Source organism: Neopelma chrysocephalum, unplaced genomic scaffold (assembly GCF_003984885.1).
Source record: "Neopelma chrysocephalum unplaced genomic scaffold, ASM398488v2 Primary Assembly neopelma1_104, whole genome shotgun sequence".
Lineage (NCBI taxonomy): Eukaryota > Metazoa > Chordata > Aves > Passeriformes > Pipridae > Neopelma > Neopelma chrysocephalum.
In genome coordinates, this window is record NW_020897768.1 from 324396 (window position 1) to 341171 (window position 16776).

The following is a 16776-nucleotide window of genomic DNA, read 5'->3' on the forward strand; positions in this document are numbered from 1 at the left end:
GAGTGCTGGGTAACTAATCTTCCAGCAACAATCCAGTGCTAGTTAAATTATTATCTCCAAAACTAGTCCCATTACCTGTAATACTTGGGTCTTTCTGTCTTCTTGTTTTGCCCTGGCTTCTCTGTGCTTTGCAACTGCATCTCTTTCTAACAAAGCTTAGGAAATCTGACTGGGGGATGGAAGAGGTCCTTAATGCAAAGAAGGCATCAGGAACTTAGCCTGCTTTACTTATTTATTTATTTTTTTTAATTTTTATTATTATTTATTGTGTTTTTTCCTAGTGTTAATTTAAGTGGATTTTGAACTATAAGCCTTATGAGCTACTTAAACTATGCTGACGCAAGATCTATTTCCATCCATTCTCTTTGTTTCCTCTCTACCCTACAATGAACTTTACTGTTAGCTTCTGATTATTCTGAATATTACTGCTTTCCTTGTAGCAGCACTCACCTACTCTGCACTAACACAAACCTATGGGTATTCTTGCTTTGGGTCTTTTTATAAGACTTTCAATTTGAAACTTGGTGTTGTTTGCTTGAATTGCTTTTTGACAAGCCAGAAAGCAATTCTGTCTGAGCTGTGCTGAGGAGGGAGAGCTGCAGGGTGACCTTGCTCTTGCTTCTTTCAAGCCATAACTTCCAGGAACACTCCTGAGATCAGTCCAGCCTTATCTATATTTCACATTTCATTGTCTGAATTCCTTAAAAGTCACATAGACCTAATTTTTTTGTTCAGGAGCACACAGGATGATGGTATCTAGCAAGAGAAATTGAGATTTTTCTACACTGAAGTTCTTGGCTATGTTCCCAGACCAGGATGGTAGTGACGGAAGGATGGCTCTTTGTTTGATAGACTATAAGACATTAATTTTTTGGTCATGAGCTGTCTCCCAAATTTCATCTCTGAAGTAACTGTATGTATAAATGGTCCCCCTGCTCTCATTTCCTACAGAGAGTCCTGGAAGCACTGACCTGTTAAGCAGGGTGATCTCTTGCACACAACACAACCCTGCTGGCAATCCCGTGCAGGACAGCTTGCTCATCTCCTGCTGGGTATGTCCTGCAAATAACTGGCCTGCAACCTTTGTTTATAAACACCTGAATGCCGTTTAATGGGGGCAACAGTGACTGTCACAAAAGCTAATGGGGGTTGCCTTGTCACAGTGTGAATGGCAGGAAGAGATGTGAACTGTGGTATCACAGCAAGAGCAGACTTCATCTGTTCCCCTCCGAAACAAAGAAGTCTGACCTTGCCTGCCCAAGGCTGAAGAAAACAGTCTGCTGGGAAAGAAGCACAAATCTGCTCCCCACGCTTTTTCACTACTCTTGCAAAAGAAGTAGTGGCTTTACCTCTCTTATCAAGAGGCAGCTGGAGCCAGGTAATTCCCTGCAGAACTGGGAGAGCAGCAGTCCTTAATTCCTTCTGCACGTGAGCCACACCTTGGCTTGCCATGGAAACGTGTAATGCAGCAGAACTGCTGCTATCAGAGAGGGCAATACTTCTCCTACCCCTGGGGGACACAGTTGCCCAAGTGAGAAGGTTGTGTGTCCTGGCAACTTGCTGTCCTCCTCCTCCTCTGCTTGCTCACAGCTTCTCATACATGCCTCGTCGTAGCTTCTAGTTACTCCACTGAATCACAATTCTCTTTTCCTACCCCTTTTCAAAGACCTCTCCCACCAAAACGTGCCCCAATATGAGGTCACTCTTCTGGCCACAAAGGATACAGAACTGGTCCCTTCTTTGCTTAGGAAAGGGTTTTTTATTGCTGATATTTCTTAGCACAGAAGAACAACAGAGACCAGGAACTCATTACACTGGCCAAAACTCAACAGATTTACTTGCTTGGGATGTTGTTTTTTTTGCTGTGGGAATACTATTTGCTCAAGAACAGCACTGGTTTGCCTTTTGGCTTCCTCAATACCTATTTCCATACTATAGCCTCAGACTGTATCTTAGGCTGTGCAATGGGCCAGGGCCACTAACACTGACTTGATGTCCTAAGCTCCCAAAGATTTTATAAAGACCCTAATGATAGTAGCTGTCTACCTCAGAGAAGGGGAAGAGGATCTTTATTCTTATATTGCATGTCAGCTGGTGAAGGCAGATCTCATAAATAAGTATTAGGCTCTCTTGCAATCACTCTGTCCCCTGGACTCGCCGACACTCACAAGAAGCATGCAAATAGTTTGACTCATTCTTCATTGAAGTACACAGACTTACCCAATACTCAATCACCCTCCTGTTACTGTCTAGACTTGTCAAAGTGAGGCCTAGTTATGAGACACATGACAGCATCTGCAGAAGTGACACCTCATGTCAAACTTTGTGTCTGTGTCATGCAAGAAAGGCTCAAGCTGTTTACAAGCCTCCAAGATAGATCAGTGTGCTGTGATCTGAAGCCCTCTCTGTCTCGAGAGCATGCTGGGCATTTCTCTCAAACAGCACAGAAGACGGTGGGACAGAGAGCATCATAAGCTGGCATGAGATCCCTCCCACTGAGGCCACTGCTAGAGCTCTTGCCCGGTGTCAGACTCAGCTGTGGGACAATGCGAATGCTTCCAGCTGAGCAGAAGATGTACAGGAGGTCCTGAGGCCCCACTCACATGTCTGTTTTTTAGAGCTGGACATCAGGAGTTAATATGTTCATCCTTTGTTTGACAATTAAGCAAGTCACATTGTTCTCCAGCTTCGAATGCATTGATGTCAACCCATCCCCATGATGTAGTCCTATATAGGGCTGCATGTCCTATTCATACTGGGGGCAGTCAGCTGCAGCCCTCCCTTGTTTATGTGCCCCACTGCACAGCTCCCCTGTAGTCTCACTTCTTCAGAGGGTTCCCCAGGAATAAAGGCACGAAGGTCACTGAATTTAGGCAAAGCGATCTTGGTAGCAAATCTCGGTTGATCTCAGAGGCTTGTGAACAGTCTGAGCCTCAAATTTGCCTCAATATTTGCTCAGTTGGTCTCTGCTCAGCCTCCATTTTCCCTGCATCTGGTTCAATACCTCCATTGACAGATCTTGGGTTGGAGCTGCCACAGGAACCTTGATTTTTTGAACCTGGCCCCTCTTCCTGCTGTCAGGGAGGACCAGCCTCACCAACAGGTGGAAGAAGTGCATCTGCAGTGCCTGGCTGGCCACTGGCTGGGACCCACTAAGTGTGATGGAGATGGCCTTCCTCATCTCCACCTCTAAGATCTACTGGACAGCTTCCTGGATCCCTGACTTTGCCAAGCTCTGTGCCAATGCACAATATGTTAGTTTGATTTTCTCCTGTCTTGTAGTTATCTAACCTCCTGCATGGGGCTGGGAAGGCCTGAGGGTCCTGGTGCATGCCCACCCTGTTTCTGAGCACACGTGAACACATTTATGAATGCTTTTTTGTAATTACTGGATATATTGATGGAAGGAAGAAACTATGGTTCTGATGGATTTTTAAAAGGTATTTATAAGAAAACAGTAATATTTTAAAGTTTCCCATTTTGTAAGTCAGCAAAGAGTAACAGTACACAAGCACCTAAAATGTCCTCTTTAAAACCAAAAAAAGGTAGATCACTCCAATTCCCACAGAAATTTAACAAGTGTAGCTGGCAAGATTTATCTGCTGATTTAAGAAGAACACAACAATAAATACATTGCAACTTTGTCAGATTAAGTATTGTCAGTACCATGCAGGGATTGAAGAACAGAGATGATTACGATAAACTCCCTCTCTTTCCTATTCCTATATCTGCACCCAATAATAATTATGCAAGAAATTAGCAGTATTTCTAGAGCAGCTCTGATGTTAACTGCCTGTTTTCAAAAGTATTTTGTGTTACTGTGTAGATTACAAAATTGCTATTATGCAACCAGAAAGACAAGATCCTTTGAGACTGTTTTGCCATCGGAGCTCAGGAGGACATCACCCCCCTCACAGGGGTTTGGAGTGGGACTGCCGGAGACCAGAGGCGACAGACACGGGCAGAGGGCTGCTGGAGTATTTGTCTTTACTAACCCTTCTGACCTTACAATCAGGCCTTTTGAAAGTGGATTTTAAAAAAACTTATTCAGAAAGCCTTGAGGATAGTAAATTGAGAGGAAAAACATTATCCACGGCCAAGGCACCTAGAGAGCGTTCCATACATTTTATTCTGTTACTTTCCAGACAGTGTTATGTTCTAAAAATTGAGAAGGAACTGTGAGCGCAGTGCGCACGTTCTCGCTCAGTGTTCGCGGGCGCCTCAGGTAAGTATCGGCATGTCCCAAAGTCGATAAAATGAGTGTCCCAAACCGCTCCCCGGCACTCCCAGTCACTGCGGACCGTGTGACCCGGCCGGTCCCGCAGCAGACGCCGCGGCGATGGCAGAGCCTGCCCGCGGCGGCCGTCGGCTCGGCCGCTGCCGGGAGCGCCCCGGGACCCCCGAGCCCCCGGGGCGTAGCGGCACCGTGCGGAGTCTCCGCTGCCGGGCAGCGCTGTACGCTTCCAGCCGGGGAAGCTCCGTGCCGGAGCGTCTTTTTCCTTGGCAGAAAGTTGTGTGGGCGCTCGCCCCCGGCTGCCTGGGGCGAGGCGGCGCCGGGGCGGGAGCAGGGCGGTGTGCGAGCGGCGGGCCGGGTCTGGGCCCGGGGCGGGGCAGGGCGGCAGGGCCCGGCCCCGCTGATGTCAGCCGGGACGGGGGAGGAGGGGAGGGGGAGCGGGAGCGGCCGCCCGTGTTCCGGGTCAGGCGCGGGAATGCGCGGCGGCCGCCGGCAGCGCTGCGCTCGGCGCCCCGCGATGCCCCTGCAGGGAGGGCAGCGGCCCGCCGAGAGGCACTAGGGGGGCGCCCCCGGTCCCGCCCCGCTCCGGCTCCCGCCCATTGTTCTCCCGGGGTCGCCGCGCTCGCCCGGAGCCGCTTCCCGCCGCCGGCGGCGGCGCGCTGGATGCGGGTTGCGGCCGCGGGCTCGGCGGGACCCGCGCTGCGCGGCGGCGGAGCGGACGGCACCTCCCGCGGCCGGCGGCGAGGAGGGGGCGGCGGAGAGCGGCGGCGCCCGCCCCGCGGTCCCCGGCGGCGGGGCGATGTTCCACTGCATCCCCCTGTGGCGGTGCAACCGCCATGTGGAGTCCATCGACAAGCGCCACTGCTCGCTGGCCGCTGTGCCCGAGGAGATCTACCGCTACAGCCGCAGCCTGGAGGAGCTCCTGCTGGACGCCAACCAGCTCCGCGAGCTGCCCAAGGTAAGCGGGAACGGGAGCGGGGGGACGGCCCTGGCCGCGCCGCCGCCCCGGGCGGGGTCCAGGTGAGCCGCCCCGGCAGGTGCCCGCCGGGCTCCCGGTGCAGCGCCCGCGAGAGGAGGCGGCGCCGCGCCCGCACCGGGGCTGCGGTGCGGGGCTCCCGGGGCCGTCGGTCTGTGGTGGCAGCCCTAGGAGTTAAAGGAAGAGCCGGAGTTTCGCACTAGCATTTTGCGTTTCCCTGCTTCCGTGGTAAACGAGCTTTCACGAGCAAAACCTGAAGACCCGCGTCTTGCAGGAGGAAAGGTCCTGTTTGAGGGCAGGGGGTTAATGCCGGAGTCACAGGACATGAGTATATGTTGTGATTAACGTTCACGTCATCGGAATTACGAGACCTTGGAGGGTATTCGACCCTCCCCTTTTTCCCCTTTCGATAGATACTGTCTGCTCTGTACATGGGAAAACCAAAACCCTCCAACAAGTAACAGCGTTCCCGTTTCTGCCTTCTTCTGCCGGAAACGTCGTTATGCAAAACACAGGAGACATATAAACCTTTTCTGTGTCTCGGTGTAAGTCCTGCACAGTTGTCAGTGTTTTGCTTCTCACTTGAAAGATGTAGCCTGATTTTTGTGCATACTGTTTTATTGGTAGTATTGTCAAAGGTGAATTCACTTTAAATTCCACATGGTTTTGAGACATCGAGGTGGTACCTGCCGCTGTGACTCTCCAGGTGGCATTTGCTGGTTTTGCTAGAGTGATTCCAGTGAGGCACTCTCCCACTCCACAGATGCAGTGGAGTGGGAGGCATGTTCTACTTCTGACTTGATGAACCATGGGCTTTTTTCCGTGTTTCCTCTGTAAACTTTGGACGCCTCAGAACCATTTGTGAGCTGTGGTTGGTAGAGTGTGACACTAAAGGGGAAGTGTTACCTGGTAGCTGCATGTTAAAAATGCGTGGACTCTTAATAACTTGGAATACAAGAAACTGAACTCACTAGTCAGAAAAATTTTCAAAAGCACCTTTGTTTCCACCTGAATCAAAGTTCCTCTGTTCATACACAGACTTAAACAGTCTTACTTTTTCCTTTTTGAAATTCAGTGCACTAACTAAACTTTTTTTCACTCTGTGTAGTAAGAGTAATCAGGGTGGCTAGGTTTTCCTATAGACAGTAGTAAAGATGTTCAGTTGATCTGACATATTAAATTTGTTTTTTTCTTTTGAAAAACCTAGGCAGAAGTTTTCATCGTGTTGTGACTGAGCTCTTTATCCTTCTGAAGTAGACCAAAACTGGTTTACATAGCCTGCGTGTGGGTGCTATTTTTACTTCCAGCAGTTTTTACTGGCTTTGCGCACAGACCAGACTCAGGAGTCTCTTTGTACTAGACTTTTCTTCTTAGTGTTGGCTTTCAGGCTTGTTGTCTTATTGCAGGGGTGTTGAATGTGCTTGTGACTGAAATCCAATTGAAACCTATGGCTCTCTGAATTTTTTTTTTTAACTAATAAATGCACCACCAACTGTTTGCTGTGTACAAATGTAAATGATGATGTCTGTTCATGGTGTTATATGGTATTAATTTCTGTAAATAGAGTGCAACGATCTGTTGTTTCTCCTCTCTTCCTTGAACTGTAATACATGCAATAGCCTTTTTTTTTGTCCTGTGGTGGTTAAAAAGACTACTTCTTCCCATTACTTACGTGTGACTGGGTATTAAGTCCTGTACATGTAAGAAATAGCTGAGGAGGTTAAAATAAAGCAAAACCAACCCAGGGTCCTTGGCACTGAGGTGGAATCAAGCAAAAATTGAAGTTAGAAGTTTGGTTTATCTTTTTTTTTTTTTTTAAATGTCCATAGATCATGTTACAGGAGTGCCTAAATATACTCTAGGAATATGTTTGTGGATTTCTAGCTGGACTAGGAAGAACCCGATGAAATACAACCACAGAAACATACTTGTAGTATCTGCCTTAAGTACTTTGTGCCTTGTCAGCAATGTAGGGAGGCATTTTTATTATGCACGAACCTATGAACTTTCCTTATCAGTTCCTTATTAATGATTTCTGATAAATGGAATAATAGTGCCATCATCTCAGGTAAGTGTTGATGCTGCAGAATGTTCAGATACAAAAATATGGCTACAATCCTGGATGTGAAACTAATCTGTTGAAAGTGGAAACTGATGGGAAAAGCCCTGTTCAACTTTTCTACCAGCAAATAGTTCTAAAAGTTCTGCTATAGGAGTCTGGTTCAGGAGAATAGTGGAAGATCTTTCAGTGGAAGATAGCTACAAGGGTACACTGTTCATTCCCCTTACATTAAAAGGGTAGTGCCAATACAAAGTACAGATACAGAATTGGAAATAAGTGCAAAAAGCTGGGATAGACCATCCCTGTGGTAGACAAAATACGAGGGAAATCAGTAGGTTGTATAATTAACAAACTGTTAGATCAGCGTAGATCTTAGTGGTCGTTACACCCTTAATGTAGTGTAATTCATTATATTAGTCTGACCTTACCTCCATTAAGTTTCTTCCCTGTGTGCATAAAGGCATTAACACAAAATCAAGCAGTGTTTGGGCTCAGTTGAGGCCTAAGCAAGTCAGGCCTAAGCAAGTGTAACTCACTGGCTGGTTAGTTAGGTGTTTTCCTGTGCTTGAGGAAGTCCTGAAGTTCACAGTGATCTGTGCCGATTCCTGGTGAGTCATCTGCGGGCTGTGCTGATGCCATAATACAATCCCTTAAAACCGATAAGGTGTTTGTGTCACTGGGCTGGTTGTGATCCTCCTTAGGAAATCGCTGCTGTAAACCCTCACCTTGGAATAGTGAAGAGCCCTGTAGACTCTGTGACTTGCAGCAAAAGTTGCCACAGTTGGATGGAGGAGGAAACCCCCAACTCTGCCGCTCAGCTCTTTGTTCTACACACAGATAGTTCAGACCTCATTTTCCCATGTGGGCAGTTGTGGTCTGAAAGGTCTTTTACAGCAGGCAGGAGGTCTTGTAATGCTTCTCTGAAATCAAGCAGATATTGCTGAGTTCTTTTACCAGCTTTGCCATGGCTACAAGTTAAGAGACAGTAATGATGGCTTTATCTCTAGACATCCGCTTTCCTTCCACTTGCACTTTTTTTTTTTCATCCCTTCAAATGTAAAGCTTTCTGAGGGAGATAAATATCAGCAAGTGGCGTGGTGAAAGACATGGACTTGCTGCGTTTCACTCAAGTTGATGAGGCATCTTGTGTTAGATGCACATGCTTCCCCTCTTTCCCTTGTTTCTCCCTGCTCCTGTTTCTATCAAGTAGCAATAAAAGGTGTTCTTTGGTTGGTTTAATCCAATACACCAGTAAAAGAATACACTTTAATACACCCTAAAATCTCCATTTTGAGGTACAGAAGTAGTCTTTGTTAGCATACTTTAAACCTCTCTTATTCAGAGGCCTTAAACAGAGGCTAATAGAACATGGCGTATGTTAGGGTGTTACTGAAAAAAAACTGACAGAACAAACACATGAAAATCCCCTCAAAAGACAAAACTTAGAGAATTGCTGTAGCATCTTTATGAGAAATGACCAGCAGAAAGACTCAGCACTGTTGTTGCATTGCACGTTATGAGAGTCGCTGGAAGTATCCTAAAGAGAAACAAGAAATACATTTGAATTATTTTGAAGGAATTACTTTGTTGGTTTTATTTTTGTTCTGTTGGCTGACCCAAATGTATAGTAGAATTCTTCACCCTTTTCTAAGGGGAGAGGGGTAGGAAGGGTACATCTGGAAGACACCTGAAATGTTTGAGAAGCAGAGGGAGATCGATGTCTTTACCCCCATTGTTTCCACTCCTTCCCGTGTTTGCTTCCTTATACATTAATGCGTATGTGGACCAGGAAAAGAATTCAGTTTCTGTGACCCCCTTTTTCCTACAAATACCTTTTTTATCTAAGCTATACCTGTCAGCTTATTAGGAATACAAGATAATAATTTATATTTGTACAGTAACTTACAAATTTTTTGTCTCATTTTGCTACTGCACAGGGATTCTTTCGGTTTCCCATGTCAATAAACTGATTCTTTTTCAAGGTCTCTTTAATGACTCTGTCGGATCCCTGGGTCCCTTGTTCGTTCCCTTTCCCAGTTATGTGATGGAAAACTTGTGCTTATGACAGCACAAGTTGCTGACAGCGACCTTTTACTGTTGTTACCACTGGTGTCTCAGACTCCTTGCCCTGCGTGTTCATACTTTCCCATCCTCTCCTGTCCTTGATGTTCCAGCATCTTCCTTGCTTCCTCCAGCCTAAACAGCTCTGTCTGCCTTCTGTTTCTGACGTTTTGCTTCCTCTCCTGTCCCTTCTGTGCTGGATTCTTGACTGCCCTTGCAAACATATCTTTTTTAGTACCCTGGTCTTTCCCTTCTGCTGCTTCCCAGGTTCCCTCGTCTGCTCTTGCCCTTCCTGCAGGATAAGCCAGCCTGATGGGATGTGCTGGAGGAGCAGGCTGTGTACTATTAAGCTGCTGGTGGTTTTCCACAATACTGAGGTCTCTCTCTAGCCTTTCTTGGCAGATGTGGCTGGTTTCCCACAGAACAGCAGTTTCTAGCTGTCAGCATGCTTCTCACCACTTCTGCTTTACAAGACAAATTAAAGAGCTGCACCCTTTGGTCTCAAAAGGATGGGCTATATATGGAGTTGGTGGTAGAGTGTGGCTCTTAACTTGCTTAAATAATTCCTTTTCCTGTATTGCATCCTAAGTGTCTTCTGTGGAATATTTAGTGTATCTGATTTCATTGGAAAAAAACATAGTAAGTGCTTGCCAGTGTGCATAGAGCAACTTAAAAATGTAGTTTGTGGGGGTTTTTTTCTAAACCTGTAGCATTTTTATTTTCCTTAGGAGTGAAAACTTGAAGACTCTTTCAACTTGAGCTCTAATGTGCAGTATATAATTTGCTACATATCAAAAACTATTCTTCACCGGAGAGTAGACTTTCTGGCAAATTGCTTTGATAGAAGAAAATAACACATTCTGCATGATGCGTTTCAATAGCTTTTCTAATGAAAAGCATCAGATAAAAAATAAAATGCTTTCAGTTCTATAGATCAATCTGTAGTTGATGAAAGTCTGTAGTTGTTTTCTGCTTGCGTACTTTGGAATTTAAGGGCAAATACATTCTGTCAACTTAATTTCTCTGTGCCTGGAATTTGCAGCACAATATTGAATCTCTGCATATTTTTTTCCACTGATAAAAAGAATAAAAATATCTTATGAACCTTTGAATGCAGTATTATGTTTTGGCCTTTGTATTAAATCACTAGTATTCTTTGCATTGGTGGGTGGTAGAAATAGCTTATAACTCTTGTTTTGCTCCTGTTATGTCTTGCTGCTGCTCAGTTGTTTAACTAGAAGGATAATGACCACTTTCCCATGAGACTTTTTGCAGATGCTGTTTCTGGAAAACTCCAGTGGGGGGAAAAAAATAATTTTGTATGCACGTAGTTTAGCTTAAAAGTCTGCTGAACTCTTTTTTTAATTTGGAGAATGATTTTTATGTAGTGTTTGTAAACCTAATCTAATGCAGCTCTGAATCATTTAGTTTCTCTGTTTGAGCTTACAGATTGTACCTTCCATCTGTAATTTTTCCTCTTGGTGCTACATTCTAAAGCTTCTCTGTAGAGTTATTTGATGTGATTGATGCGAGACCCCTTCCCTGACAAACCTGGTCAAATCCTGGCCTCTTCCTGTGCCCCACTTTCTTTCTGAGAGATGCCGATGGTCTCCTGCTGCTTGGCGTTCAGCACTGTCTGTATCTATTATGTATGGTTTTGAAATCCAGGGTGCTGTTAACCTTACCAAAATAATGTGAAAGCTCCTTAAGAAGTCCCTTTATTCTTCCCATACCACACCTCTTTCTCAGGAAAAAATCTCCAAATTTTGGCATGAATTTCACTGTTCTACCATAGTTTCTCCCATTATGCAACCATAAGCCTGGAAGACACTTGTTTGGTCGATGGCCAGGAATCTGCTGTGGAAAGAGATGATGATATACTATATCTCTCTTTAAATTTGTGCTTATGGCTTCTTAAGTTGTAAACATCTTTTTTCAAATGTATAGATCTCCTTGGGTTTGGAGAGACGTGGTGGGATATCTCATGTGGCTGGAGTGCTGCAACAGATGAACACAGGCTCTTTAAGAAGGACAGACCAGGAAGGCAAGGACGGGGAGTTGCGCTTTGTATGAGGGAGCAGCAGGGATATGTGAAGTTTTGCTTTGGGATGGGCCAACTGAGAGCAGGTTGGGATTAGTTGGTGACATTGTTTTGGATATCTGCTGTAGACTGTTTGATCAGGATGAAGTAGTAGATGATGCCTTCTTCAGATAACTGGAAGAAGCCTTATGTTTGCAGGCCCAGGTCATCACATGTGTCTTGAACCACTGTGACAGCTGGAAGGGCAACACAGCAGGACATAAGCAATTCAGGAGGGTTTTGGAGTGCATTGATGGCTTCCTAAACCAGGTGCTCAAGGAGTCAATGGACAGAGATGCTCTGTTAGACTGTATGCTTACAAACAAGAAAGGGCAGGTTGAGATGTGAAGGTCAGGGTTGCAGTAGCTGTGGTGATCTTGGTCACCTTGGCTGTAGTGACTGTGAGATGGTGGAGTTTAGGGTCCTGAGAGGAGGGAAGAGGGCAATAAGCAGCATCACAACACTGAACTTCAGAAAACAAACTTTGTTATGTTTAGATTCTGCTTGGAAGAGGTTGGTAAGAAAGATGTTTATGCTGCCACTCAGGGACATTTTTGTAAGGGATGTACTGTTGTAGTAAACCGGTAGCATCCCCTTCTCTGTGTGGTGTACACAGATGAGACAAGGTTTGTGGGCAGAGATTATATATCAGTAGCTCTAAAATAAATTTGATTTTCTAATTATATCAGTTGGTCTAAAAAAAGACATTACCTCCTGCCAACAGCGTTGTATACTGGAAAAATGCATGCTAGAAATTCATTAGTGAGATTAAATGTGGGCTTTGGTTGTGTTCTTTTTTTTTTCCCTCCAAATGGCAAATGCATTTAACTGCAATGAATCCATATTTTGTTGTAGCAGATGTTTTCTGACCTCTCTTAAAGGCAGAGGTAGTCCTTCCCACCACTGTACTGGAACAGCTATGACATGGAGTGCGCTTTAACCTTTGTTGCTTCTGCTTAATTGACATAAAAGAGAAAGTAAGTCCTTGCCTGCCAGGAAACAGTATGAGGCAACCTGCTCGATGCATCGCTCAGTAGTGCAGCATTTTGATTCAATGCTGCAGTGTATTGGTTTTTGGTGGCTAGTGGATAGTCCCCTATTTGTTTTTTAAAATGGGTAGTAACAACTGAGACTAGGACCCGCAGTTGGCCCATCCTTTTCAGTAGTTCAGAAAATGGCAGGTGCTTTGAAAATAGGGTGCCAGAAACTTAACGGGTAGGTGTAGAATGCCAGCTTCAGTGAGGCATTGGTTATACTTCTTGCTCTGTCTCCCCTAGATTTTTTCCCTGTAGCCCTTCTTGCCTGACTGATGCGTTTTTGGGCTTTAAAGCATCCATCAGTGGGGAGGACAGCAGTCGCAGCATCTGGTTCTGTTTAGGATATGTGCCCATGATCTTTCATTAATGCTTCCTCTTATTTTGAAATCTGGTGATTTTATTCATGTTTTGTATGGACTCCTGCTGGAATGTCTGCCTCCATTATGTTTTTCATTAATATTCATAATGACAAAGTTGGTACTAGGATGCTGCAAGACCGAAGTACAACTTGAATATATTCTACAGACATGGCTGGGCAAGTGAAACAGAATTTCACCATGCTGTGTGTCTGTAACAGTTCTGGGTTTGCCCACGATGTATGTGAAGACAGAATTAGAGACCTCAGCTGCGTGGAGCAGTTGTCTATTTGCCAGCTTGCCACTGAACAGGCGGGCAGAGGTCAGTGTGCTGTTGTCCATCACCAGCTGCTGCTGCATCTCCTCATGGCTGGAGAGGAAATCCTTTAGCTACTTCTTTGATGCAGAGCCATCAGTTGGATGATGACTTTGCTGTGCTGCACTGCACTGTGAGTTAGCCCCTGGCCTCAGAAATCATTTCAGTATCTCATGTAGTACTTTATTTGAAAATTAAAGTATGTTTGGTCCAAAGGATCATGTGGGATCTATATTTGTGAAACCCTGTTGCCCTTGCCAGCTGTCCTTGCTCAGAGGTAAAAGCAGGCGAGTGACTTGAGGGATCCTGGTGTTGTTAGCAGGCTTTGTGGGAGATGCCAAGCTGATAATGGCCGTGCTAGGCTTCACTTGAGTCTGCTGAGAGCTCCTTTCACACTTCATGAATCCAAAGTAGGATTCGGCTTTCGCATCATTTCAATGTGCAGCTGGTTTGAATGCGCTTCTAGGGGAAAGTGTCTGCTTTCTGTGCTCTTGCTGGGTTTCCTCAGTGCTCCCACCTGTGCTACTGGCAGGAGTCTCAAGGATGGATTTTAAGACAATGATGTACAGGATTGCATCCTAGAAAGAGTTCTTTTGCTTACAAGTTAGTTGTGGATTTCGACTGGGGGTGCCTTGAGGCTTGAGTGGAGTGCAGGGTGCATTGCAGCTCACTGAGTGTGTAAGCGTGGCTGTGGCTCTTGTCAGGTCCAGACTGGTGTGTCCACTGGCTAACCAGAGTAGAGGTGATGTTTGAAATCCCACCAGTTGGTTAGCGTAGGGCATTGAGTGTCCTACCCTCTTGGAATCCTTAGCACTGAGTGACCCGTATTGATGGTCTTCTGAAGACCATTCTGTCAGTGACTTCTGCAGAAATGGGGTGGGGAGGAATGAGGAAAAGCTCTCCCTTCCCTCTCTGCCTTTGCCCTTCAGACAAACAGGGAGAATGTGCAGTATGCTTGTGCCAGAGCCTGGTTATTAAACCCATCCCAAGGCAGCAGAATGCTTGAATTCAGTGCTGCTGCTTCATTATGGGATTTAGTCCTCATTCTCCTCATAGTGTCCTGACCACCAAGCAGCATGTTCACCTAAAGAGAGGTTGGGCTTCCTCTGTTCTCACTGAAGCTGTGCAATGGTGCAGACAAAACACTAACTTCTAGGGGCCCTTTGCAGAAGCAGCAATTCGATTATGTTAAGCAAAGCAGTGAAAAAGAGATAAAACATCAAATCCGTGAAATAACCTTGCAACATGGCTGACAGTGCTCTCCACCTCCCCAGCAAAGTCTCCAGTCCCTTGCAAGATTATTTCATGGATTTGATGCTTTTCACGGATTTGATGCTTTATTTCTTTTTCACTGCTTTGCTTACTATAATCAAATTGCTGTTTCTGCTTATGTTTGCCTGAAGAGGCAGTATAAAAAGCGTGGGGGAAGGATTGACCGTAATTTCCCTTATCTGATGATTGAAGGAGGACACCTGATGATTGGAAGTGAACAAATAAAGTGAAGGGTGTCCCCATTAATTTTTGTTTATAATGTAGGAGAAGAAAATGGAGCCTGAAGTAAGATTTGAAACAGAAATGCAATTGGGAGTTAAACTATGTTTAAATTACTGTGTCACTTCTTAATTCTAAAGCACAGATAACCTTTAGTTGGTCAGTTGTAGGTTTGGAAAATGGGTGAAATAAATATAGATTTAAGAATGAGAACTTAGTAATATACTGTGTCTTGATAGCTTACTTAATTCCTTTTTGAATATAATACTGTAATTGCCTGACAAAACCTTAAAAGCCAAGGCAGCATGCATATGTGGAAAATCCATATTGGTGTCTAAGGCAAACTTGACATAAGAGCAAGTGCTTACAAATTTTTAATCTAGTCATCAACAGCTCAAGTACCTGCAAAGAAAACCCCTCTTTCTATCCTGTATAAATGTAACCATGAAACAAGTTCATTTGCAGTTTTCTTCCTCCTCTCCATCTTGTTCTGATTTCTGCTCTCCTGCTGGCCCATCATGAAAATTACGCAGTGGATTTCATAAGGGTTCTAATTTTAATTCTCTTTGCCGATAGTAGTAGCCTTTTTATGGAAATGTTTTGCTTAACACAGTAAACATTTAGTCCAAATGGACTTGGAGTGTGACATGTCTGTAGCACTGAAAGGGCTCTAGCAGGGAGATACCGCTCCTCCCCTTAAACAGCGTTAGCTGCAAATAGGTCTTCATGCCCTCCTGTGTGTTTTTTTTTCAATTGCCTTTTGTCATCAGCTATTTCCATTTATGATTTTTATTATTCCCATCTGGTAAGATGCTGAAGCACTTGGGGAAGATTCTCAGGCATGGATGATATTTGTTGCAGGAGTGAACCATTGAAAGTAACAGAGAGATACATTGTTTTGACCCCTTTTACAGGAGAAAGTATTTATCAATCCTAGTTTGGCTTAATTCTCTTCACTTTTTTTTCTAGAACTGAGTGTCACTTGTAGTGGTATTCTTAAAAAAAGGGTATAAAAATGAGGACTGTGGGATCACACTGTCTGTTTATACTTTTCAGTGAGTCATGCACTTATCTCTTACTTTTTTTAATTCCGTTGGCTGACATCGACCCAATTTTGTCAGAATGAAGTTTTTTTAAAACTATGTGTCCGGGTGAGAGAGACTTGGTTAATTTTCCAGTGAGAGAAGGGATCTGTTCAAGATGTATGTTCTTAGAAAATCCATATAATGGAAAGCTCTATAAATTCCTTGATAGCAGGAAAAGCTTCAATTGAGGGTTGGGAATTGTCACTAAATAGCAAGTTGTAGGCTTCTTCAGTGCTTATGCTCATGGAATTATTTGTCTCATTGAAGCACTGTTAATTAGGCTGACTAAACTAAGCAGCATTAGAAGTGTTGCCGAGATACTTGTTGAGATGTTGGGTCTGCAATCAAAACCTGCTATTAGAGCATGCTGGGTGGATGTGCTGCTCTGGCCAATAACCCCATTGGACCTTGGATCGTGTTAGAGCTTTTCAGATAGAGGCAGAACTGTGTTGGATACATTAAATTAGGAACGTGTTTCTGGGTGGCATATATTTAAGAAAGTGTAGATATTTATGCACACACACGTATCTATGTTTACCTTTGTTGAACTCTATTCAATAAGCTTTTAATTCTCTTTGTTCCCTGTGGTCTTTTTGAAAGGTAGAACATATATGGCTGAAAGGAGGTGCTTGCTTCACCAGCAGTGCTTCAGAGCACTAATGATGTGCTTTAGATAAAGGAAGAGTAGTTACTGAAATGCAAGTAGGATGCACTAAACATGCAAGAGTGATTGAGTCCTGTAGTTTATAGGAAAAAAACAAACGAGGAATTCAAAGAAATGCCATTTACATAACTGCAGTTTCTGATTTTATCAAGGAAATGGTGTAATTCATTAGAAATTGTTATGCAAACTGGAAATTAAAGTCCCAGTTAATTTTTCTTTTAAATAGTTTAACAGGAATGCCTTTTTAAATATTGTGTAATATTACTTGTTGCAAATGTGTTCTGCACATTTAATGAATACATACATACATTGACACATGGTGCTGTCAGGGCCCTCAAACCTTCCTGGGGATGTCTAGCTCTTAATAGGCTTTTGATATGGTTCTTTTAATCATGTTCCTTCTGTCTTTACTCA

At 44.4% G+C, this 16776-nt stretch overlaps 1 protein-coding gene across 1 annotated transcript in view; it reads left to right on the forward strand.

The window, feature by feature from the left end:
- Positions 1-4999: 4999 nt before the first annotated feature.
- The window catches only part of LRRC1 (leucine rich repeat containing 1), a 65834-nt gene continuing 54057 nt past the window's right edge, over positions 5000-16776 (forward strand). The window contains exon 1 of the mRNA XM_027696032.1: positions 5000-5192. Within this exon, the coding sequence (XP_027551833.1) occupies positions 5034-5192 (159 nt within the window). The 5' untranslated portion in view covers positions 5000-5033. The remainder of the gene's footprint in view (positions 5193-16776) is intronic.